At 33.8% G+C, this 26,675-nt stretch overlaps 2 protein-coding genes across 2 annotated transcripts in view; one reads left to right on the forward strand and one right to left on the reverse strand.

The window, feature by feature from the left end:
* LOC111055365 (E3 ubiquitin-protein ligase listerin) overlaps positions 1-7,888 on the reverse strand; it is a 40,535-nt gene extending 32,647 nt beyond the window's left edge. The window contains exons 1-9 of the mRNA XM_039420028.1: positions 7,542-7,888; positions 5,727-5,921; positions 5,136-5,285; positions 3,350-3,466; positions 2,671-2,786; positions 2,206-2,386; positions 1,627-1,800; positions 816-1,006; positions 86-221 (exon numbers count right to left, since the gene is read on the reverse strand). Coding sequence (XP_039275962.1) covers positions 86-221; positions 816-1,006; positions 1,627-1,800; positions 2,206-2,386; positions 2,671-2,786; positions 3,350-3,466; positions 5,136-5,285; positions 5,727-5,921; positions 7,542-7,589 — 1,308 coding nt within the window. The 5' untranslated portion in view covers positions 7,590-7,888. The remainder of the gene's footprint in view (positions 1-85; positions 222-815; positions 1,007-1,626; positions 1,801-2,205; positions 2,387-2,670; positions 2,787-3,349; positions 3,467-5,135; positions 5,286-5,726; positions 5,922-7,541) is intronic.
* A 5,773-nt stretch (positions 7,889-13,661) lies between these two features.
* The window catches only part of LOC111055366 (serine/arginine repetitive matrix protein 1), a 38,969-nt gene continuing 25,955 nt past the window's right edge, over positions 13,662-26,675 (forward strand). Inside the window, exon 1 of the mRNA XM_039420030.1 lies at positions 13,662-14,350. Coding sequence (XP_039275964.1) covers positions 14,298-14,350 — 53 coding nt within the window. The 5' untranslated portion in view covers positions 13,662-14,297. The remainder of the gene's footprint in view (positions 14,351-26,675) is intronic.

The following is a 26,675-nucleotide window of genomic DNA, read 5'->3' on the forward strand; positions in this document are numbered from 1 at the left end:
TCTAGTTTCAAGTAAAAATCTTGAAGTAGCTTTATGAATATTTTATTTATTTCAAAAAAATTATAATATGAGTATTAAAAAATACCTGTGTACTAATGAGCTGGCTACATAAATCTGGTTCCTCCACGTTCTTCATGACGATGTAACTAAGGCATTCCATGAAGCATTGAGCTACGGTATCACTTTCCATTTGACTTTGATAGACACTTTTCAGTTTAGTACTGCAAAATTATAATTTATTATAATCACATTATATGCTATTTTATGTGTAGTCAAAAACAACATTCATGTTTTACATTCAATTAACATTCTATAAGATTTTTACTATTTTACTGATGGATATGAAAAATAACTTCCACGTACAATGAAGAATGTATATTTTGAATAATTGAAGAGAATTTGTCTTCTTTGAGAAAGGAACGTTTAAAGAAGTTCTAGTGGCAAATAAATACCTACTAACCAAATCCTTGCTGAACTTAGAATACTTATGTAGAATAAATGCTTTATTATTCATTTGTTATTTGGTACAATAATTCTAAATGAAAAGCACAACAGACTTTTACTTGAAGCTGCTACTTTTTCAATTTAGCATAAAGTTAATTTGAATAAGATTAGATACAAGTTTGAATAAACATTAGAATGATCTATCAGGAGTATTTTACAACTTTAAAAACGAAAATAGTTTAGATAAACATCAGGACGAACTATCAGAAGCATTTTTACAACTTTAAACACGAAAATAGTGTCATAATTACAAAAGACTAATAACAACTAATTGCCACATGAAAAGTTTCAAGACATATTCGTTTGCTTACCCTTCTATCATATTGGAGAACAATTTGGAATAGAATATCTGTTTGTCAGGTACAAGTGAGGCTGGAATATTGCTGAGTAGTGGGAGAATGTTCGGATAGATGGTATTAGCACTTCCCAAGCCTCCCTCCTTCAGAATCCTCCACAGCTTGGGAAACACTAGTTTCTCAGCGCTTACATATTGTGGCCAATCCTGCAAACGGAATTCTGATTGAAATTTGGAATTGGATAGAATTTTCCAACACAATAACATTTTAGAATGGAATACGTTGACGTCTGATTGAAAATTCAACAAATTTTACTGTATCGTTACAAGAATATGAAAGACAAATACTGTATTACACCAGGAAACCTTTAGAATACGATAAATGGATGAAACCCAATTATATAGAGAACTTGTTTCAATATTAAGAATATACTTTGTTAGCGAGCATGAAAACAATTTGATGAAATACAAAAATCGATCAACCATTGTTGACACGGAAATAAGATTGCTGACAACGTGAAAAGATATAGAAACTAGAAACTAGTTGAATGAACATTTGACGTGAAAAAATAAAAGACTGAACTTTCTACTATTGAATTGTTTCTGGAACACATTGTGTGAATATTGAGATTGTGACAGTATCATCATGAACCGTTTCTCTTTACAATTTATGGGTTTTCTCAAATTACCATTTAATTATTACAATAAATGAAAAATAATCGAGTAATTACAGTAGCCTATAGTAGATTGATAAAGATATATTTATGTTCTATGATTAATAATTTTTTATGGATTTTATAAAAAGTAATAAAATTGTGTTAACTTGCCTCAATCATGACGATCGTATGGAGAGATGCCTCCCAAACAACAGGTAAGACGGTTGGATCGGCTTCATCCAGATTACTGAACACGGCCATAGTCACGTGTTTCTTTTCGTCTTTCAACAAGAATGGAGCATGCTGACAAAGACTGACCAATGCTGAGAACCAAGCAGCTCTTATCTGGAATAAAATGTATTACATCAATAATATCTTCATATTCCAATAACAAAGCTTCAACCCACCTAATTTCGCTGAGGATGATGCCCATATAGGCTCTTGGCTTGAGCGTGGGTAATGAGACGGATGATGATGAGAGATGAGTGGCGGCTCTGACTAAACAACTTGAGTCGGACACTACCTATTTCTCTTCCAAATTTAGATAAAATTAAAAAGTCCGAAATAGGGTTAAAGCCTGTGTCTTTTGGGTTTTGGTTCTAAATTTAAGCTACGAATCATTTTTGATCTTAGTCAGAATATTAATTTTGGTAAAAAAACAATGTCGAGGTGAAAAAAGTCCGAACTGATCCTTCCATCATAGAAATAGATAGAGAAAATTGACAAGCATTGTGTGAATTTAATACTCACAGATGGAACAGGATTTTTTGAGAATTTCCAAAACTTGGCTGCTCCAACTAGTTTTTTGTTTTGTTCTTCTATCTGGAGGATTTGTTCTTTTGGTAATTCTTTGAGAAACAGTGCGTACCCCGTGAGACAACTAGCCATGACGCGTTGATATTTAGCTTCCATTTCATCTTGAGTAGTAGTTCTGGAATACAAAGATTGACAATATTGTACAATAATGTATCAAAGAGGAGTTACAAAATAGAACAGTTTAAAATTTTGAATGCTACTGATAAAAATAGTGAAATATAAATTATGCCTCTTCAACTCAATGCTGGTGTATAATATATTGAAGGATCGTCAGTAGAGCATTGGGTAATGTACTCGTAGCATTGTTTTATAGTAAGTTTAATACATCAAACATGATAAAATTCTTAAATTTACTCTTTTCATTACTTAGTACATGTATACTCAAATGACAACACTTACTTTGGATTACTCAGAGTTTGTGGAGTTTGATTCATCAAATTATCATGTATATAATTCATTATTTCTTCCTTGCAGAATATGATCGCTTCTGACAATTTGTTAGGTGGAAAAGCTTCCTGTAAAAGAATATTTTTTATGAATGCCGATTACTATATACAAAGTTTATAAAAACATGTTAAAACTTCAAATATAAATTATGATTGGTGCAAACCCTAATAACGTATCAGAGACAAGTGAAAACTGAACTAAAATAGTTCATCAGTGAGAAAATAATCGAACAATTCACAATGAATTTATAATAATTAGAGAAGATGAAAAAAGATTATATTATTTTGGATAGTATCAAATGCAGAGTATATAACTGATTCGAGAACTTTAATTCAAGAATGTTTAATTTTTTATGTAAAATTTTAGTTTGCATAATTTGACAGAACACAAGACAAAATAAGTGCATTCAATCTCAGAATATTAGAATTTGTTTAAGATGCATCAAGTAAATAATACTCTAATATTTTAAATTGTTTTGATGCAGCAAATTGGTTGGATGAATTCGGACTTGGACTGATAGATCAGAGGCAGTTTTAGGATGAAATCTGCCAGTTCTCCCAAACCACTGTTATAACTTGTGAATTGATCGATAAGAATATATTTATTTTGAAATTTGTGATTTTGAACTGACCTTGAATGAGAGTGAAGCGGCACTAGCAGCAGGAGGATAAGTGTCGAACTGAGAGCAAAACCATGCTCCGGCCAATTGCTTCAAGTGGGGTGCTATACTTCGACCAACTGCTGATACCTATTAAAAAACGAAAAATTCAAAAATCATAAATTATTAATTGTAGTCAACTGAAAACAACTGAATTTTCAAAAGTCCATGACAAATACACACAGAGATCAAAAGTCGAATTATTATTTTGTTTTGGAGTGTGAAACCAATTGAATAATGTTACATAGACATACATTCGGGAGAGAGGCAGTTTTGGGCTTAGCCTATTGTCCTCTAACAATAATTGTATGTGATGTGAGTTTTGCTTGTACTATAAATTGAACAAATGAAATAATTATTGAAATATCAAATCTCAAAATTAGAATTGTAACCGATTTGTGCTGTAGCCTAGGGTCTCTTTCTCAAAGTTTGTGATTATCAATAATTGAATGATTGAATTTTAGAAGTTATCTAATTTTTAAAACAGTCAAATCGAGTTTCTATTTTGATAAGCGTTTGTGAAGCCATTATTACAATGTTCAACATTGATCTCATAACAAATTAGTTGAAATAAATATATTTAAAAAATCACAAACTCCTGTTAATTATAAAATGGATAAGATTTGAAAATTGAGAATGAGTTATGATTTGTATTTTCAATGCCGTATCAAACTGATAACAAATCAGTATCACAATATACTATCAGTGACCACAAATTAGTATCATGAAGCTGAACTTTGATGAATGACTTAAAATAGTGTCATAAACTTTTGAGAATCCAATGGAAGTATATTGTTGATGTGTATTATGTGGACAAGAATTTCTTGTCTAACTGCGTTAGACATCAACACCAACTCTTCTGTCAGGGACGCTTAAAGGGGACGCAACAGTCGAGGACTGCGACATTTGAGGACTAATTTTCAGTCCTCTACGGTCGCAGTCCTCAACTGTCGGGGCTGTGTTTGCCTGCTGCAAGCGACATTTGAGGACTCTCTACCACTTTCTATTAATAATAATTGAGAATTATTAAATAATAATTTAATAAATAAATTAAAAAATAATAATCATTAATAATTGAAAATTATTTTTACATTAAAACATGTAGAACTGAAGAACAAGGAGAGTTTTTTCTAATCTTATTATGTTGTCTTCCGTAGAACGCACTGAAATGTGAATTTCCTTCATTTCTTAAACATAGATCTGTTATCTATAATGTACTGAGAATTTGACATCCAAGTATCAAAAAGGTAATTAAGAGTTTGAAAATTTTGGTTTTTATGAAGAAGCAACTAAGGTATATTTACAGTTGTAAAGTTGCAATACTTATTTATAAGATGAAAGGAATAATGGGATATAAGATAATACTCAATTTCTGGTAAATCCATAGTAATCAAATGATTATTCTTTTAGTGCTGTCTGCCATTCTGAAGACTTTGCAAATTCGGTTATTGACATCGACGAACCTGTGTTCAAATACCGAACGGCCCAACTGTCTGGTATAAAAGTAGGATGTGTCCTCAACTGTCGCCTAGCGCAGGCGACATTTCAGGACTCTTCATCGGGAGTCCTCCACTGTCGCTTCTGTGCTTTTAGGAGAGTCCTCTGCTGTCGGTGTCCTCGTTTGACATCAACCCCGCTTAAAATTAGCTAAAGAACCGTGATTGTAACGATGAATAAATGTTATAAATTCGCTAAAGATCAGTGACTGTAACGATGAATAAATGTTACAGAATTTTAATGAATTGTTTTTTATTCTTACCACAGCACGATGTGCATTATGGACAGCTTCTCTGACTCGATGTTCAACATCAGTGGCTAGAATGCAATACAGTCTTGGCCAGTAGCTCAAGATTGCTTTCACAGTGGCTGCATCAGACTCACGACAGAGGGCACCAAACTCATTTAGAGCCTGAAAATAAAGACAAAAATAAAATTAGATTGAAATGAAACCTAAAGTTCATTTTTCAAGTCAATCTCATTTCCAATCAAGTTTATATGCTCAAGCTGTAAAATGTGCATTGAACTGAATTGAGTTAATATTAACACATTGTAAGTTCAAATATAATATAAAACGTCATAATATAAGCAATACGTACAAGCACAGACAAAAAAAACGAATAATCTAAATGATCTAATCAAATAAACAGTATAAAGAGTATAAACCGTGCAATTATGAGAAAGTGTGAACTCAAATCTCCAAGGCTACCATAAAGAAGTTTTGATCAGGACTTGAAAAAACACAATAAAAACTCCAACAGAATAATGTATTCATTGTGCTTTGAAGTGAGAAACCATTAACAGAATAATGTATAGATTGTGTTTTGAAGTGATAAAGAATTAAATAACAAACCTTTAACTTTGTAACGGAATCTTTCTTGTTCATTTTCTTCAAAACCAACTGGAAGTTTGTGTTGATATTCTGATAAACCTCTTCAGCAAATCCTGACAGTACAGGGACATAGCCAGCTTCTTTTACGGTTGAAAATCCAACAAAACTAGTGACTCCTGAGCCGAGCAGTTCGGCGCTTCTACCACTACTTGATGGCTGAAAATAGAAATCATGAAATTAATGAGCGTCATAATGCTCAATGAAAGGAAATATAAATACATATTAGTAGGGATACATTCACCTAGGGTTATATTTACAAAGAAGTATGTAATACTATAAGAGAATTATAAAACTGCTGACAGATTAATAGATCTACGCTATTCATTGAGGAAGATTGTGAGCATTTGAATCATCCATTATCGTTATCAAAGCCAGGTTTTCCTGGATAGATCGTGTCAAGTAGTTGAAAACGATACATAAACTGTAGGCAGTGTCGCAGTCCAGCAAAGCTTTTATTTAAAAAATCCTTTCACAGATAGAAGCTCCTTTCAATGAGCCACCGTGAAAATGAGTTTTGAATACATTTACTGGACGCGCCCCAACTGAGTCTGGCAGGCAGATGAACATTCTAACACTGGAAAACTGTCCTTCACTCTTGACAGGCGACAGCGTGGTCCAAGTTGACCCTCCCTCAAGTTCAATGTGGATGCACTTCCCCTCTTCAGGTGAATGTGCAGATAATGTGCTCCTGACATGTAGGAGCAATGACAGTATGGAGCCTACAGACAATGAACTGTATAGATGCCCAAGCGCTGGCAGTGTGCATCATACTCACTACACGGACTGCCTTTTTCTAAAACTGGAGTAGGTTATGTTCTTCACATGCGCCGGATGCCCCCATATCAACATGCCATATCTGCTGGCGTTCAACACCTGTTGGCTGTTTAGCCTTTTTCAAACTTTGGTGATATGACTCCATGATAGTTTGGTATCAATACCAAAACCAAGTATGTATCAGGCTCAGCATCAGGAGTATCTGTTCTGCTGGGATTACGTGCAGTCTCCTAAGTCTAAATCTTATTTAACTTCAGCTTATGGGCAAACAACATCTTGGCATCAGAGAAGAGCGCGTGAGCCTTAAATTTGGCATCATGAGGCCGTCTTCCCTGACCAATGATTGTGATGTCATCAGCAAAAAGCAAGCTATAACCATCCTATTGCAAGTCATTAATCATCCATATATGAACATCAGCGGGTCAAGTGCTGAGCCTTGATGCACACCATGTGAAACTACCTGCTTTCTATTGAGGTAGTCGGCGACCATCTTCCACGTTCTTCCCTGGAACACATATCTCGCAAGCTTTCTCAACAAGATGATATAAAACACACAATAGAAAGCTTTTGACAGATCGCACAATACCAACTTAATAGATCCATGTTCTTCAAATCCTCTTGTATCCTTTAAATAAGTGAGAGCTCTTCTGATGGAGTAGACCTGCCCTCACTAAAATCATGCTGCATGTCACCAAGAAGGTTATTAATTTTCAAATACTTGCTAATCTGCCTCAACATAGCAGTCTCTATAATTTTACTGATGATTGGCACAATAGATACTGCCCTGAAATTGCCAATATCACCAGGATTGGCTTTTTATATGGGCACAGCTCTTGCAACTTTAAAATCCTCAGTCAATGAGTTCAAATGAATTGATAATTTAATAACGTCTTATTAAAATAATAAATATATTAAAAGTCAATACAACCAAGTTTGCAAAGCATACAGTCAGTAATTATATAGGAATAAACATTAAATCAGCATAGCCTAGTTTTAACTTACCCGAACATTATTTTTAGTTCGTTGAGCCTGGTTTTTCTTGCCACCCATTTTTAAACAAAGAGTTGTTCACTTGAAACTTATTCACAAATAAAAATATTGGACAATATTGAGATTGTATTTAGCAGTGCTGATCATAACCTTCATGAATGCAATATTATTATTGCATTTTATTATGATTGGAATCACTTAAAAGAATTTATCACTGAACCACTTATTAATAACACACAATAGAATGAAATGAAATTACAGAATAAATTTATGAATAATATATGAATGATTTGAATAAATACTTTGGCACGTCTTGCAAGTTACGACGTTTTATTTTCCAAAATTCCAACCTCAAAAGAAAAGAGAGAAATCAACAGTACAACAATCAGTAAGTCAGTATCTAGATGGCATGGGCTGATTGAATCTACTAAGACCGCCAAATTCGAATTAACACTTTTCGATTCTGGAAAAGAGCGCAAATTTCTAGAATGCCTAAACATTTAAAAAGCAGGATTTTAAATGAAGATTATATTTTGAAAATGATATTTTGAATTTGCGAGATCAGGATAGAACAACAGAATAATATTAAATACGCTAACTATTAAAATGGAAATGAAAATAATAATACTTTGTGAGATTTCCATGGTTAGAACCTGGTCATCAAAGCTACTTAGCTACCCGGTCTTACCTTATTTACTCTCCTCTAACTTACCGTACTTGAGCTAATAACAATTAGATTATTGTGGAGTCATGCACCAGCCGTCCACTGCTGCGCCTATAGAAAAAAGCTCTGAGGATAGTGCCATTCACAGTACTCAAGCAGGGACTACTGTCGGTCTTACTTTAGGAACCTCGGACTCCTCACAGTGCACAGCCAGTGAGCAAGTATGTACCATAAAATGCTTTACAACTTTCCCAATGAGTTAGGCCTACAAGGCAAACAGAACTTCAGGCTCTAAAAATGTGAAGAACAAACTTGAAGTCAGCTTTACTCACTAGTGGAGCTGAGTGAGGATCCATCCTTTTTTCGATGCATCACTTCCGCAACATACAAATACCCATGCTGGAAAAAAATAGACAAATACAAATATCCATATCTGGTAATCCCAATCCCTGACAACATGTTCAAGAAGACTATTCAAAGTAGCCCAAGTAGTTTTCAAATAATTATATTAGATTACATCACATTACATTTATTCGTAAATCTATAGATATTTCAAACAACACAAGACTTAATTCTTGTTACTTGTTGTTGTCTTCACCTTAGTAATCACCCAGGAAATCATTCAATTTTCTTCTTTCTCCCCATATTTTTATCTCATTTCCTGTGCTAAAGGTCAGCAATGTTTAGAATGTCTACTGACGACATTTTTTTGGTTTCCAATTCAAGGAGAGGTGAAGACAGTGTTTCTCTAATTTCTGAGGGTGCGTGTCCTTGGCTTGGGGGGGTGGCTCTCTCCTGTAAAAGCGTGTAAGGCCTTATTGCTAGGTAGTTCCTCGCATTACGGGTAGAGCCGTCATCCTGGATTGCAACATTTATATCGCAAAGCGAGATTTTAGGAGAATTCTATTGAGAATCATCCAATTCCGTCACATTTATACCACAGTTGGTTATGGACGTTCATGCTGCACACTGCCAAAACAAATCAACCAGAAATCATTAATTAACTCCAATCCTAGTTTAATGATCGCATACTATTATAATTATCATGGTGAGTTGAAGTATAAAAAACACTACTAGGAAAAATCTACTTAATCTTAATCAAATTCACCAGACATCAATCTTTACTGTGAAGAAATAACGTAATAAGAGGAGAATTTTCTACATCTTGGAACAATGTCTCCAGATATTATTCATACTTTATATACTTTCAGTATATTATGCGTGTATGCTCTTGAATTTCATGAATGTAGTCTATATATCACAATCTTTTCAGGTAAGAGTAAATTCTCCGCACTTTCCGGTAACATGGAGTGTTTGTCCAGTGTCAAGGCCACGGTACTCACTCTATCCGCAGCAGCCAAGATCGGAAGAACAATGCTCGTTCCTGGGTTCAGGGCACAGTGATCTCATTTCCCCTAGTCCACCCCTCCACTCTTCATCCTACTCGTTCCGCAACGCTAAATTGAAGTGTGCTTTGGAGGGGTGACCGCCTCCGTGGAACTTATTTTAGCGCCGCTCTGACAATCTAAAGCGGATCGCGGCGCGTCAGTCTATCCCGCGACTTTGGTTTGAGTGCACGCAGGACTAGTTTTGCAGCGAATAGTGTGTGAGTGAGAACGGGCGGAGAAGAAGAGAACACAAGAAAGAAAGAGAGTGAGTGAGAATCCTTAGACGCCGACACACACCGCTCTTCATTGCCAGCAAGGTCAGCCAGGTTTTGCCATTCTCAGACTGTAATCTATTACTCGCAAAAATGTTAACTAATGTTTGTTTTCCCTCAAAGCACATCTGTGCAAATAATTACTGACAAGTGACAACTGAGTAATTATATTCGGCATAGATTTGACATTTTTCATGAGTTGAATGAAAACCAGTGCATGTCAAGGATGCTGAATAGTCGAGGAACAAATGAGTGAAGTAAAATTGATATTCATCTATTATTTTCATGAACAATTGATAATAATTTCATAAGGCTCTGGGAAATTGAATTGTACAATATCATAGAGTAACTATTGGATGGCTGTATGGTTATTCCATGGCAATAAAGGTCAATAGCAGGTAGCTCAGGATAGATTTTCATGGAATGAGAATGTATCATGTAAAATATTTTTCTCTCCATGCATATAAGGAGGAGATAAGTTTTGACTCGAGCTTGCTGTTACTCTTCTCCCAATCAATGTAATAATGTTATGCCTTCATGAATATAGATAAATAATTAATAAAAAATCTAATCTGAACACGGCTACTATTCTACTTCACTGGAAATTTGGATGCATAATCCCAACGATAAATAAAATCACTTTTTGCTATTAGAAAAAACGACTAGCAGTCTGACTGCTAGCAAAAAGCAGCAAATAGCAAAAAGTAATTTAATAATAAGCAGTTCGTGATGGAAAACAACATTGAAGATACATACAAATAAAATAGCGGAATTTTCATCATAATAGCCAAATTCATTAATGAAATATGCATGTTGTGTGATTTATAAAAGAATTTTAAAATCCAAACATACCGTAAACTGTTATTACATCATCAAAGTAGCTTAATACTACCGTACTTAGAAAAAATCCTACCTGACTGTTTGTGTATGTTCTAGTTATGTCATACAGCCATATGGTTAGTTTAAAGCACTATGGTTTAAAGCACTTTGAACTTTACTTCAAAAGTGCTGCAAAATATAACATCATACAAAATTATAATATCATATTCTAGATAGTAGTGATGTATTTATTTTATCAGTTACTCTAAAATTGGGATGATTCCTAGGTGCCTCAGCGACCTGCTGTTGATTACAGGAAAATTACCAATGAAATTTTATCAAATTTCAGACTTTGTATAGTATTTCCTGGGATTAAAAGCTCCTGAATCGCATAGCATGAAATTTTCAATTTCATGAATTCCATTTCGTTTTATCCTTTTATTTCAAAGAATAAAACGTAAACGAAACGGTTTATACAACTTATTGATCTGTTAAAATATCATAATAGATCCAAATTTTCATTATCAAAGAACTATGAACTCCTTGCAAGCAATTTAATGCTACCGATAAAGCATACCTACTCGTTTTGATCTGACACGGCTCCTCTCATACTGCACATGCACGCACTGCTATAGTAGGCTATTCGATGCAGCTTGGACAACACACATTTTAATCTCAAATAATTATATGTGAACTTTAATGCGGTTATCATAATCTATCCAATCCTACTATAAATATCATATTATTGAATTCATCAATGAATCAAACCAACAAAATCGATCAGATATGGAAGGTTATACTCCAGTCTTATTCATTTCTTGGATGGGAATTAGGTCAGATAGGATTTCCTTCAGGACACAAACAAAAAAAAAATGGTGGTGTAAATTTGGGTCGCGTCTGCCGCCGAAAGCATTGAGACATATGGACCCGCTTTCAGAGTTTAGCCAAGCGTGGAGTCTGCAAGCAAACATCACCCAGTTAGGATTCCAAAATTAGCTCCTTGGCCACCAACCAAAACCACCCCCTCAACTGCCCCGGGAAGGGGGGGGCAGTCACTCCAAACTTAATGACTCACTGCCTCCTTGATCTGTCATAGGATCGGCTCCTTAATCTTTCGACAACATTCGCCTGATTTTCAGCGTGTTATACTGTCATCGGAACACCTTTATTTCTCAATATTACTCCTTCAGTTATATTTATAAAATATTGAACATTTTTTAGATTAAATATTATACAGATTATAGAAATTATCTGGATTATAGATTATATAATACTCGTACATAAAAAATGAATGTGAATATTCATAAATGTCCATGTTTAAGACTGCTTCGCTTGTATACTTTTTGAAATATTGATGTTTTTTCGTGACTCTTCTGATGGTGATGCTGTATGGAAAACCTGTGAATAATATTGTTAAGGATTGAGGATGATACCCCCCTATATCTATAGTATTAGTTCTAGTCTCTTAAGTGGATATTTTAGGATGTGGGATGTAGAATGTACGAATAGGGATGCTGATGATGATGATGCTGATGATGATGATGAAGAAGAATATTAGACTTGATTATTTTATCCATGAAGATCTCGAAACATTTCTTCTCAGAGCAAGCTTACTATTATAACTCATATTATTATTCAAAAATGCTTAGGCCACGTATCAACAATGCATGTATTGAAACATTATTCACAACGTTAAAGTTTTGATAAGACGTGAAATAAATTTTCTTATGGACTGCAATATACATGGAATAGTTATAAAGCATCTTAATGAGAGTTGAATGAGTAGCTTATATTAGGTTCTGAACCACGATTGAAAAATTGAGTAGAATGAGAGTGAGTCATAAGATCAAACACAAGATGATAATCATGATACTCGTAGTAGTCTATCTTCCAGTGAGTTTATCAAAGTCCAGCCCAGAATGATGAGCTGTCATCTCATTGCCATGCTTCATTTCTATTTCATGCATCATTTTAATGTTAAACACTATCTATTAAGAAATGGAAGTGATAAAGACAGTAAGTAGAAGCGGGTGATAAGAGGAATGTGGACTTATTAGAAGGAGGAGATAATTATAGAGTAGAAGATAAGAAGCAGATGGAGAAGAAAGATGGAGAGTGTAGGAGATGGAAAAATAAAAAAGAGGGACCGTCCATTATCTTCAATTAATTCCAAGATTCATGAAAGTTGTACAGTAGTAAAATCATCGCCCATTTAAAAAAAATGGTGCTGATCTCTCTTTACATGTAATATTTTATGCATATTCATTTATGGATTCAATTATGCACGGTTCATTAAAATACTATTCTTCATTTATTTTCAAAGAATTGTCTGATAATAATATTATTATCAAAATTAAATTATTAGAATATTATCTTCATCTAATACGGAAGTTGGCCAGATCAATATTGACTATAAATACCTGAATACCTGAACCTGTGATGGATAGTTGAAAAATTGTCTAATAATGTCTTTTCATATCAATACCCTACTTGTACTTCCCAGAAGTGGAATGTGTAGTTGAAATATATTTTTCTGCAATGAACCAGTATCGCTATCTCTCTTAAGTCATTCCAGTTGAAAATGATGAAATGCCACTTCTACAGTTGTGAAAGATGAGTTTTCCATGCGATTTTTTGTCTGGTAACAGAAAATTGTTTTTAAAAATCGCTTCAAAACTAGCCATCCAACATCCCATGATTATTGGCATATAATAATTATGTCAATCTTATCGTTCACGGTAATGATATGTTAAATATACGCCGTATAACATATACGCATAAGGTGATATCATTTTCCTTTTTATTTCCCGAAAGCGGAAAACCAGAAAATCATATCATTAGCACTGCAAAAAATACGACATATCCGCAACTCTGCGGATTCCCAATATCGAAAATTTATGGACGTGATATTTCGCTGACCCATCTATCAAGAGGGCAAAGACTCGCTATTAATAAACGCTCGGTGAATTCGCCATCCGCGACATGAGCAATGAGATCATTGCTGTATTTACTTTTTGTTCTCAGTATTAGCTATTGTTAGTTGCACTTCAATGTGTCAGCATTGGTTGAATGAGAAGCATCGGTGTTATTCATTGAGAATGCTGACATTTTCAAGTGAATGTAGTTCGAAAGCTTGGCCAACTTTCGTTTGTTAGCCAAAATTTGAGTATAACGTTGATGATTTCATTTCAGTTTGTTCATATTGCCCGCTGTACAACGGCGTTGCTCTTGAAAATTCAGTGAAATTCAATATTTATTTCAACAGTAATTATTTGTTGATCAAGATAGTGATCAGTAACTACGTGAATTTGTGATTGATTTGTGAAAGCTAGTGGTTATTTCAGTCGCTATTTTCTACTAATAGTGATCATATCAGTTCTAGTAGTGTTATCTAGTGTATCTAAAGTGTGAGGGCGGAGATTTTTCTGAACATTTACGTGTAAATTTCTGTGAATTAATTGAAATTGAATTAAGAAAACTAAAACTCAAAATCTCGTTGATACTCGACAAGAAATTTCAAATAAGATAGACCTATATAGCTATCGAATAGCAAAAACAATTCCACCTGAATTCCACAAAAAAAGAAAAGGTTGTTAACGCAAGTTTTCATACGAATTCAGACTAGATGAGCTCAGATACTGGAATCTATGAGAATGTGTGGATCAGACCTAGAGAAGGGTATGAAAGTGCAGTATTTTTAAAAATTAATTTTAGTTATCTTTCTTGTCTATAATCGATGATTGTGACTGAAGGAAGAGACCTATAATTTTTGCAACAATCGAAATTAACTTCATTATTTCAAATTTTTCGTTCATTGAACAATTGTTATTATTGAAGCCACTATTATTAAATTATATAAATGCTTCTAAGTATTCATAATTACTCACATTTTTTCATCATCCATCCATTTTGAATGCTAATGTTGCACACTGCATGCTTATCAGAACTTAGGTATAATTCTTATTCTATTAATAACAGTTTTCTTTTTAAACGTTTACCATTATTTATTTAATTATCATTCATCTTTCAATTATGCGTTGAGTAATTGACAAAATTATTTACTGCAACTTATCAGCCATCTCTTATACATAAATATATCGAGTAAACTGCTTGGATACTCTTGTAGAAAAGGACTATCGTAACTAAATATGTTTTCAAACTCCAAACATGAAACATAGAACATTCATCGTCATTTAGCGGTTGAGTGATGCTGTGCTCAAAGTTTATGGACGAGACCATTATTGTTCGTGTCGAATCTAATTTATTCCTTCTATGAGAAGATTATAACCAATAAGCTTATCAAAGACGTTTCTTGGCATTGATGAGTGATGAGCTGATGAGAGAGATAGAATGATCTTTTCCTCAAGCACTTCTCATTTCGGGATTAGTTCTCGGTTAATCTCATAAGCCTCTAATCGCTGAATTGTTTTACTGGTCCCAGCCCAGCTTTTAAGGGCTTTCAAGACCATAAGACGATAGAATAAGACTACGACTTGATTTTATATGTTAATATTACAACTACTCTACTATTCAACTCTATGGATTATGACAACTTTTGAGGACTATGCTAAAACTAATTTTTACAACTACAGTAATTACGGAATACTGAAGAAGTATCTTTACAAACGTTTAGAGGGTTTATTTGAAATTGAATAATGTTCTATGTATCTTTATTATTACTATTTTTCCATGCATCATTGATTCTCGATTGGATTCCTCACATTCCGGGAATTTATGACTTTGACATGCTACTGCTTACTACAGTAGGCTACAACTATTAAACAGAGAAAATTTTGAAAAAAATCATTACGCCTATGATTCAAGATTCACAAATTTGAATTGATTAATTTATTAATTTCTTCTTCGTTACCATGGTCATAAAATAATGCTTTTCTTTACTTTCTTGTTACATCCATTCATTTTGTGAGTTGAGATAGAAATAGAAAATTGGATCATATAATCGGTCGGAGCCTTATTGCAATTCTATTAGTGTGATCTAATTTTATAATACTATTGGTTGGAGCTAAGTACCCACAAAATGACGTCGTTCGATTTTGCATCGACCAATGACATTCCTTCCTTGGAATCAGAATGCATCCTCCGGTAGAATAGAAACGTCAATCAATAGAAACATCAATTTTCCACATTGTTGAACGAGGTAGCGAGCAAGCGATTGATTTGCGGCTCGTGGTGTGGTCTGTTTGTGAGTTTTTTGATTTGATTGTATGTTTGACGATAACTTTCGAATGCTTTCATCAATCAGCTCGAAATTTTCAACAGATATTCTTCAAACCATTATATACAGTCATGCTCAATAACACTATACTATCATGTATACAATAGATAGAACCAATAATCACGAGAGGAAAAATCATGTGAAAATCATATGAATTATTGTAAATCGATTGATTACAACTGGAGATTTCAAAAGAACAGCTGGCTGAATATCAGCGGCATTTTAGCGAGTTCTCAAGCCCATGGGAGTTCACTGGTTTAGTAAGTAATTCAGTTGTCAGTTATTATAATCTTGCACAAATAATCAAATACTCATGTAATTTATCGTTGATTTATTTTATTTCAAGTATTATGCAGTTGAGTGAATTATTCATGAATGAGTTTACAGTCAGCCAATTTTCTGAAAGAGGCAATCACCAAACAACCTTTTGTCTGAACGAAACTATTTTGTCACAAGCTCACAAATAAACTCGTTCAAAGGTGTGGAGCAATGATGGGTGAGGGGAATTATTTTTGGCGTGGGTCTCTTCTTAATAGGATGTCGCTCAATTCTTTCCACGTAACTTATGACACACGCATTTTTCGCCTTCTATTCCGCATATTTGATACGTTTTCCTTGATGATTGATGAGCCCACGCTATCGTAGCTTATTGCCTAAAATAGTAACTGTGTCAGAAAAACTGAAATAAACAATATTAAAGAATGTAATATGTGATAGAAAATGTAAATTGTTCAAGGCTGTGCGAGCAGCTAAAAAATTTTCATGGTGAATTTTCAAGTTTTCAACTTTTTCGATTTGGATACTATCAAGTAGTGATCAAAATAGAAAAAATTCGGATAGCCTATACTTTTCTTGGAAAACTTGTATCATCCTTCTATCATGAACAATCACTGGCAGCCGAAGAAAATGTGAGGGATGTTTTGAGAGAAGAGGTTCATAAATATGGAGGATCAAGTCCATGAATTGATGCATAAGAATAAATATCTCTGCATGTCTAGAGCTTACATTTTTGAAACAGGTCATTTTAAATTCAGTAAGAGAAGAATTCATGCAATTTTGAGGGTACAATCCGATTTTTGAAGAATGTTTTGAGAAAATATGCATTTTTGAGAAAGTAATTCCATTTTTTTATAAAAAAGAATAACCTCCTTCAAATTTGATATTTTGAGAAATTTTCATTTATTCAATCAACAATATCATGAAGAATATATCCTAAAAATTCCATTAACTTATCTCTTATCTAATTTGAAATGACCTGTTTGAAAAATTTAAACGTTAGGCGCTCATATCTCAAATAGTAATAATTGAAAAAAACTCCTGAGAAAAGTTTTCTATTTTGATAGCTTGAGAGTACTTAAGACAAAAAACTTTGAAAAATATCACCAGTGAAAAGTTTTTTTGAGCCGCTCGTACAGCTCGTTTGAGAGGATCTGATTTATCAATAAATAGATTACGGTTTACGATATGAATTCATATTTTTGTAGATGGGCTGCCAATTTTTTATTGTCTTTTAAGTTAAGATAGTCTATAGCTATATGTCTTGATAAAAGCTGTTGGAATTTTAAACCATTGATTGTAACACATTTATTTCATTGGGGTGGAGGAAGGAGAATACAATAAAGCTATTCACGTTGACCACGAGCTATGCCGATAGATAGCTGTGATTCTATGTCATGATGGAAGCTGATAAGAGCGAATATACAGAAAATTCAAGGTTTTCCAATGAGAGACCAGCGATTTTGTTGTCATGACATCAACCTATGAGAGTAGGGTTGGAGAAAGCTCAACCAATGAAAATTATCTTAATCCGATATACAATGAGAGAGCAATGATTCCATTGTTTTGGCAATACAGTCAACAGAAAAAGAGGGAAAAACTGAGCAAATCACTACTTATTTGATGGAAAAACATTAATTTCAATGTTGAAACAATATTCGAAGGGAGTGAATCACAAGTTAACCAATCGAGAAATAGTGATTTCATAATGACTGCTAATAGGAGTAGAATAAGAGAGAACCCAAAACGAGTTATCCAATGATTGAGTTGCAATTTCGTTGTCATGACAACAGCTTATCCATCTTATGACAGTAGAGTAAAAGGAAGTTCAGTCAATCATCACTTATTCAATGAAAGTCCAAGGCCCGATTTCACAAACAATCCATGAAATTTAACTGTGATTAAATACTAATTCAAGGCATTCGCTTTTCCCATTGGAAATTCGATCACGGTTAAGACTTTTGTGCACCCGGGTCCGGGAGCGTATAAGTTTTTATGTCGCGACAATAGTCAATGGCAGTAGATTGGAAGAGTATTCAATCGACCACTGAATCACAAGTTATTCAGTCAGAGAGAAGCGATTTCGTTTTCATGATGACTGATTGATGGATAGGAGTTGAGTGGATTTAACCAAACACGAGTTCTAATAAGTGAGATGCGATTCCAATGTTATGACAACAGCCAATGGGATTAGTGTAGAAGAGTATAAAACATTCAATTTGTCCTGATATTTCGTCCTGAAAAAGCCAAAAATGATTTAGACATAATAAAATATGATGACAATTTGTATGAAAGCTATTATTGAATAATAAAGTAACAATAGAAGATCTGAGAAATATTGCAGGTCTTATCAATATAGACGATTGTATGAGCAGCGAAAAAACGAACATTTTTAGTAGATAAACATCACGTTATGAAGTAAATTTAATTGTGAAAGTGGAATGAAAACGTATCAATATTATGAATATAAGAATATAAATATATTATCAGAAGAATATAAAAATGTTATCAGGTATATTCGTAGGGTCAACAAATGAAAAAATCAACTATTTATTGCAAAAGGAAATAATAAATAACCAGATGATAAAATTAGATTTGTAACATCCGCTGCCATATTCGAGGCCTTGGCAAACTAATACATCTCATATTCGCCTATCACAAAATTTGGCCAACTACCAGAAGTGAAATCATCGCAAGGTGTGTGGTGGAGGTGCTTTCTATTGCTTAGACCTCGCCTGCGCCAAATTTTGTTGATCAACAAAACTTTTATACAATGAAAACCCGGAGCGCAAGGCTGCGAAAACTACCTTTGCCAAGATTGACGACTGTCACTCCGTACAATAATGAAGATTGAAGATTAACTATTTCTAAGGATATAACTATTAACTATTTCCGAATAATAATTTTCATGGAGATTGAAGATCAACTACTATTTCTAAGGATATAACTATTAACTATTTCAAAGAAGATAACTATAAACTATTTCCGAATAATAGGCTAATTATCATGGAGATTAAAGATTAACTATTTCTAAGGATATAACTATTAACTATTTCAAAGAAGATAACTATTAACTATTTCCGAATAATAATTCTCATGGAGATTAAAGATTAACTATTTCTAAGAAGATAACTATTAACTATTTCCGAATAATAATTCTCATGGAGATTGAAGATAACCTATTTCTAAGAAGATGTAATAAAAGTAACTGGCTCGAAAAGTAGGACTACTAATAATAGTACTATCAATTATGAATATATTATACATTCAATAGCCAACTATTATAGTTCTGTACTAACACTACATTGGCCATGAAGATAGGTGATTGTTGAGTATTCTACAATTCAATATTAAAGATTATTCAGTTTTGGTTTGGTGTTTGATCTAATTCGAATTCGAAAGGGATTAGAAATTAAATTTGTCTAGTGAGTATATTCTCGAGTATGAGGCTATCTCATTGAGTTATGTTTTCCCTACGACTTTCAGTATTCGGAAATCCAATTGGTCAGCAGTATAAATATACTGCAATTTTATTGGTCAACAACACTCTGAAATCAATCCTATTCGTCGAAATAGCAGCTTGTAAATAAGAGTGCACGAAAATACTGCCATTACATGTTTTTTGTCAGAACAGTTCACTCACACAAAATGGCTTTAATTATTAAATAATAAAACACATCAAATTTTGATAAGTTGTCATCTGATCGAAATAACAGAAGATTGTTCTTTCACGATTGTTCTTCAAATTAATTTTAATTGACTTCTAACGGTCAAAAAATAAACGGTCATCATAGGCCGATGAAGCTCTTCATCAAAATAAAAATGATTCAGTTTTGCAATGCCAAAAAGGTGAGAAAATTTTAAAAAATTATGTGGAATGCAGGAGGTAATCAGTAAAAGAGAATAAGTTATCCACTTTCCATCCAACACATATTATGTGGAAAATATACATGACTTCAATAAATTGTAGTAATGTAGTTGGCCTAATGTGGGTGTTGGGAGGTTATTTACAAGTCATTTTCAACCAGTCATTTCCAAAAGTCAAGCAAACGATTGAGTCATTATAAGCTACCACCAGTCTCATGTAGGAGGATACAGTGAGATTCACTCTCTGCATTCCTTATGAATGAAATCAATGTTTCTCATAAAACCAACGCTGACAGTTTGAAATGAATAATATGTGAGAAGACCGGAAACCTCGATGATGAAACATTGTTTTGAGAACAGTGTTCAGTGATTTGGTTCACATTGTTTCCGCTGTTAACACTTGTTTTGAAAAGAGAGAGGAAGAGAGCACACTTTTTGGCATTGACACAATTTCTGTGTAACTCGAGAGAATCCAATTTTCTATTGGGCTGGCGAGGCGGGATAATTTTAGACTTTTCTCATTTCCAAGCGCTATGATCAAGTCTAGTTTTGGAAACTCGTTATTGTAATGAATGTGCACCCGGGTCCGGGAGCGTATAAGTTTTTATGTCGCGACAATAGTCAATGGCAGTAGATTGGAAGAGTATTCAATCGACCACTGAATCACAAGTTATTCAGTCAGAGAGAAGCGATTTCGTTTCATGATGACTGATTGATGGATAGGAGTTGAGTGGATTTAACCAAACACGAGTTCTAATAAGTGAGATGCGTTTCCAATGTTATGACAACAGCCAATGGGATTAGTGTAGAAGAGTATAAAACATCTAATTTGTCCTGAAAAAGCCAAAAATGATTTAGACATAATAAAATATGATGACAATTTGTATGAAAGCTATTATTGAATAATAAAGTAACAATAGAAGATCTGAGAAATATTGCAGGTCTTATCAATATAGACGATTGTATGAGCAGCGAAAAAACGAACATTTTTAGTAGATAAACATCACGTTATGAAGTAAATTTAATTGTGAAAGTGGAATGAAAACGTATCAATATTATGAATATAAGAATATAAATATATTATCAGAAGAATATAAAAATGTTATCAGGTATATTCGTAGGGTCAACAAATGAAAAAATCAACTATTTATTGCAAAAGGAAATAATAAATAACCAGATGATAAAATTAGATTTGTAACATCCGCTGCCATATTCGAGGCCTTGGCAAACTAATACATCTCATATTCGCCTATCACAAAATTTGGCCAACTACCAGAAGTGAAATCATCGCAAGGTGTGTGGTGGAGGTGCTTTCTATTGCTTAGACCTCGCCTGCGCCAAATTTTGTTGATCAACAAAACTTTCATACAATGAAAACCCGGAGCGCAAGGCTGCGAAAACTACCTTTGCCAAGATTGACGACTGTCACTCCGTACAATAATGAAGATTGAAGATTAACTATTTCTAAGGATATAACTATTAACTATTTCCGAATAATAATTTTCATGGAGATTGAAGATCAACTACTATTTCTAAGGATATAACTATTAACTATTTCAAAGAAGATAACTATAAACTATTTCCGAATAATAGGCTAATTATCATGGAGATTAAAGATTAACTATTTCTAAGAAAATAACTATTGATTATTTCAAAGAAGTTAATTTTTAACTATTTCCGAATAATAATTCTCATGGAGATTAAAGGTTAACTATTTCTAAGAAGATAACTATTAACTATTTCCGAATAATAATTCTCATGGAGATTGAAGATAACCCATTTCTAAGAAGATGCAATAAAAGTAACTGGCTCGAAAAGTAGGACTACTAATAATAGTACTATCAATTATGAATATATTATACATTCAATAGCCAACTATTATAGTTCTGTACTAACACTACATTGGCCATGAAGATAGGTGATTGTTGAGTATTCTACAATTCAATATTAAAGATTATTCAGTTTTGGTTTGGTGTTTGATCTAATTCGAATTCGAAAGGGATTAGAAATTAAATTTGTCTAGTTAGTCTCCCTCGAGTATATTCTCGAGTATGAGGCTATCTCATTGAGTTCTGTTTTCCCTACGACTTTCAGTATTCGGAAATCCAATTGGTCAGCAGTATAAATATACTGCAATTTTATTGGTCAACAACACTCTGAAATCAATCCTATTCGTCGAAATAGCAGCTTGTAAATAAGAGTGCACGAAAATACTGCCATTACATGTTTTTTGTCAGAACAGTTCACTCACACAAAATGGCTTTAATTATTAAATAATAAAACACATCAAATTTTGATAAGTTGTCATCTGATCGAAATAACAGAAGATTGTTCTTTCACGATTGTTCTTCAAATTAATTTTAATTGACTTCTAACGGTCAAAAAATAACGGTCATCATAGGCCGATGAAGCTCTTCATCAAAATAAAAATGATTCAGTTTTGCAATGCCAAAAAGGTGAGAAAATTTTAAAAAATTATGTGGAATGCAGGAGGTAATCAGTAAAAGAGAATAAGTTATCCACTTTCCATCCAACACATATTATGTGGAAAATATACATGACTTCAATAAATTGTAGTAATGTAGTTGGCCTAATGTGGGTGTTGGGAGGTTATTTACAAGTCATTTTCAACCAGTCATTTCCAAAAGTCAAGCAAACGATTGAGTCATTATAAGCTACCACCAGTCTCATGTAGGAGGATACAGTGAGATTCACTCTCTGCATTCCTTATGAATGAAATCAATGTTTCTCATAAAACCAACGCTGACAGTTTGAAATGAATAATATGTGAGAAGACCGGAAACCTCGATGATGAAACATTGTTTTGAGAACAGTGTTCAGTGATTTGGTTCACATTGTTTCCGCTGTTAACACTTGTTTTGAAAAGAGAGAGGAAGAGAGCACACTTTTTGGCATTGACACAATTTCTGTGTAACTCGAGAGAATCCAATTTTCTATTGGGCTGGCGAGGCGGGATAATTTTAGACTTTTCTCATTTCCAAGCGCTATGATCAAGTCTAGTTTTGGAAACTCGTTATTGTAATGAATGTATGACTTATGGAGATTCTGAACAGCATGACACTCTCTGTGATAATAGAATCTTCATGAAAAGCTTTCATCGCAAAAAATAATTAACTTTCTATGAAAAACAATAATTATTGAATTTTTTTTCATAGATCCTATCTTTTTGATATCCTTTGTGTCTGTGTTATTCAAAATAGCTGAATGAAGCCTTTGCTCATAAAATAATATTCTGTACCATTTTGTATTTTGTTAAGTATGTGATGAACATGTTCTCCAAGAAGACACTAGATTGGATAAAGAGCTTGCAAATTTAGAACCCATCGAAACGGCTTGAAACAATCTTCAAAGAATCACGGTCAAGCATGATTTACAACTTGGCACTGTATGCGAAAACTTATTCTGCCTTGACATGTGCATGATAAAAACCATAATTCGAATCAACAAACTTTGCAACACTCAATTTAACCTTGTTCGATCTACTTATTACAATGAGATTCAATACAAATTGTCAGCAAAGGTTGAATGGGAAGCATTACTGATTATATTCATGAGGAATGCTAATAGTTTGAATCATTGTCTTGTCATCCCAATAATCTTCACGATTGAAGTTTGACGAAACTTTACTATCCTGGTTGATTCCATGAAGGTAAGCAAACACTAATAGATGTGCGATACTATCTAGGTAATAACATTTTATGTACAGGTGTGAAGTTTACTCTATCTGAATGACGTACAACGAAGGCTGTAGCAGGAAGGCCAATATTGGCTTTGTTTACGTTGTGAATGTTGAATTTGAAGGGTAATGGGATGGGAAGGATATAACGTGGGTAGTGGTTTGGTGTGGCGGCCGCATTTCACTGATGAACCAACTTAATAAGTTGATGTACACGTAGCTGCATATGTGTGTGGTAAGGTGATGTGAAGGGGCCTGAGTGCTTGATCTGAAAGTTGATTGGAGAAGGAGAAAAAGAGGAAGAGAAAAATGGAAGAAGAAGAAAAATACGAATAATGATGAGTTGAGAAGACGAAGAGGAAGTAGAAGTACAAGAAGAAGAAGAAGAAGAAAACGAATGAAAAGCAGACGAGGGAGAGAATAAAACAAAGACAATAAGATTATGAGGAAACAGAGGAAAGCAGGAGGAGAAGAGAATGATTATAGAAATATATATGAGACTGCATTTATGAAAGTCGAAGTAATAGAGAAGATATTATTATGAGAGCATGATAATGAGAAGATGATAGAGAAGAAGAGGGAAGTTGGAAAAAATAGCTTGGAGAAGGAAATGAAAGTAAGAGAAGAAAGAAGAAGATGAGAAATTAACAGAAGGAAGAAGAAGCCATGAGATAATGGAAGAATACAGTAATTTGGAGAAAAAGAAGATGGAAGAAAGATCAGGTGAAGTTATTGCATGGATGAGAATGCAAAAAATAAACGTGGGAAAACTAATTTTGTGGAAATTCTAGGAAAGAGATTATTATGTCAAAGGAAAAATTAGGTAGGAAGTATGATAGTGGGGGAAGAAATAGGCGTAGAGATAAAGTAATAAATGTGACATCTTGAAGGATGAAAGAATAATAGGAAAATCAAGACATGATGCAAGAGGTTGAAGAAATAAAGAAGAGAAGTGGGAGATTAGTAGGTGGAGGAGAAAAATATGAAGGAGGAGAATAGAAGAGAGTGGATAGGAGTAAGTGCAGGAGAGGGGGATATGAGAAATATAAAAGGAGTAACAGAAGATGGGAAAGTATTATAGAGGAAGGAATAATAGGGAAAAATACTTTAATCAGGTGGAAAGAGGCGAAAGAGTAGTATAGACAGGTGCAAGAAGAATGAAGAAGAAGATGCCAAAAACAGAGAATATGCAAGAAGAACAATAACAAAAATATATAACAAAAAATAGTCGATGCAAGAAAAACACCAATCACTAAACACCAGAAGAGCAAAACCAAAAAGAAATGAGGAGATGCCGCTTGATGCAAGCTGCAAAGGAGTTGCTGGGAGCGGCCTTGTCTCTTGTGGCATGTGCAATGAAATGCGCGTGCGAGAGTGCATGTGTGGGCTCATTCTGTGGTCGCCCACAGTGTATATAGCAGCCATACAAGTGCAATGGTGCAGCTTTTCCAAAACCGCTAAGGAATTTTTTAATCTTCGATGCTACAATATCACGAACCAACTTTCTAGTTAATTTTCATAAGATTATGATGCCCACACGAGCCATATGCTTTTGTGTGGGCTTGAATCATCCAGAAACTACCATTACGGTAAACTATCCGGTAGTTTTAAATTCTAATAAACTATTGAAATGCATTGATTCTACTCAATTATTGAATGTTGATTATGATGCTTGTACAAAATCTCAATCATTTGGAAAAATTGTTCAACTAGTATTCTCTGTTACACCATCTGAAACTAAAAACTAGTATTCTATGTTACAATATTATAGTATATGCTATAGGCCTAATTTGTTATCGTAGTTTATTTGGGTGTTTTCCCCTAAAAATGAAAATGGATAGGCCTATTTATGTTATCGCGATTGTATAAATCAATTCAAATTCTATTCCTTCATCAATACAAAGAAGAAAAGACACAAGGAGAATGCATTGAAACATTAGTTCCCGGAATGTCTGGGCACTATCGGCGAATATGAGCAGACTGATAAAATGATGGAGGAGGAGATCGAGAATGTGACAAAAAGGGAAGGAAGAAGAAGAGGAAGTAGAAGAGGGAGGAGAAGAAGGAGAAGTAGGGCCTCGGCCCAGTTGCGCGCAAGGTCAGTGCGCGAGTCAAGCATCTCCATAAAAGGATCGTTGACTTCAGGTGGCTTCGAACTTCGGATTAGGTACCGACTGCTTGGTGACTGCTGACTGCTGGTCTCTGCTCTGGTCCTGCTATGCAGTTCTCTCTCTGACGTATGATTACTGAAAAAGACTTATCGATGTTCAGCTTTGTATCAAAACAGGCCTGCTATTTACAGAAGAAACAGAATCTTGTGCAATATCCACATGCTTCTACGAAGGCAATCTGTTGTAGACCTACATTGAAATGTAAATAATTGACTCAATAATAAATTTTGATTATATTTCTCTTGCATTATTTTTGAGAGAAAAATATTTCCAATTTATGAGACTAGCCTATCTAAATAGCAGGTACATTATGTAGAACACAATATTTAATATAATGATAATTATGACACAATTATGTTATAGAGCTGTTGAAATTACAACTGATATGAAATGTGTTATAATTTCATTACGAAACAAAGTTCTACATCATCACAGATAAGTACGGTATTGAATTCGTTCAACGTATAAACAAATTGGGAGTGGAAATGCATTATTTTAGCAAGATGAGAAATAATAATCATGCATGAGAAATGATAAAAATTTAAGATCAAAGTAGGCAAATTTCAATTGATCATTTGGAAAATAAATGAGGTTGGTCAAGAATTTGTTCATCAGCAACAAATACATAATCAATAATAAGGATTGAAGAATAGCTATCACTAGAGATAGGGCTAGAGAATAGTGATTTGAAAGTGTTGAAGCAAAGATACCGGTAATAATTGAGTTTTATTCTTTACCTAACAATCTTATCAATCA

The sequence above is a fragment of the Nilaparvata lugens genome, chromosome 2 (assembly GCF_014356525.2).
Source record: "Nilaparvata lugens isolate BPH chromosome 2, ASM1435652v1, whole genome shotgun sequence".
In the NCBI taxonomy this organism is placed as follows: domain Eukaryota; kingdom Metazoa; phylum Arthropoda; class Insecta; order Hemiptera; family Delphacidae; genus Nilaparvata; species Nilaparvata lugens.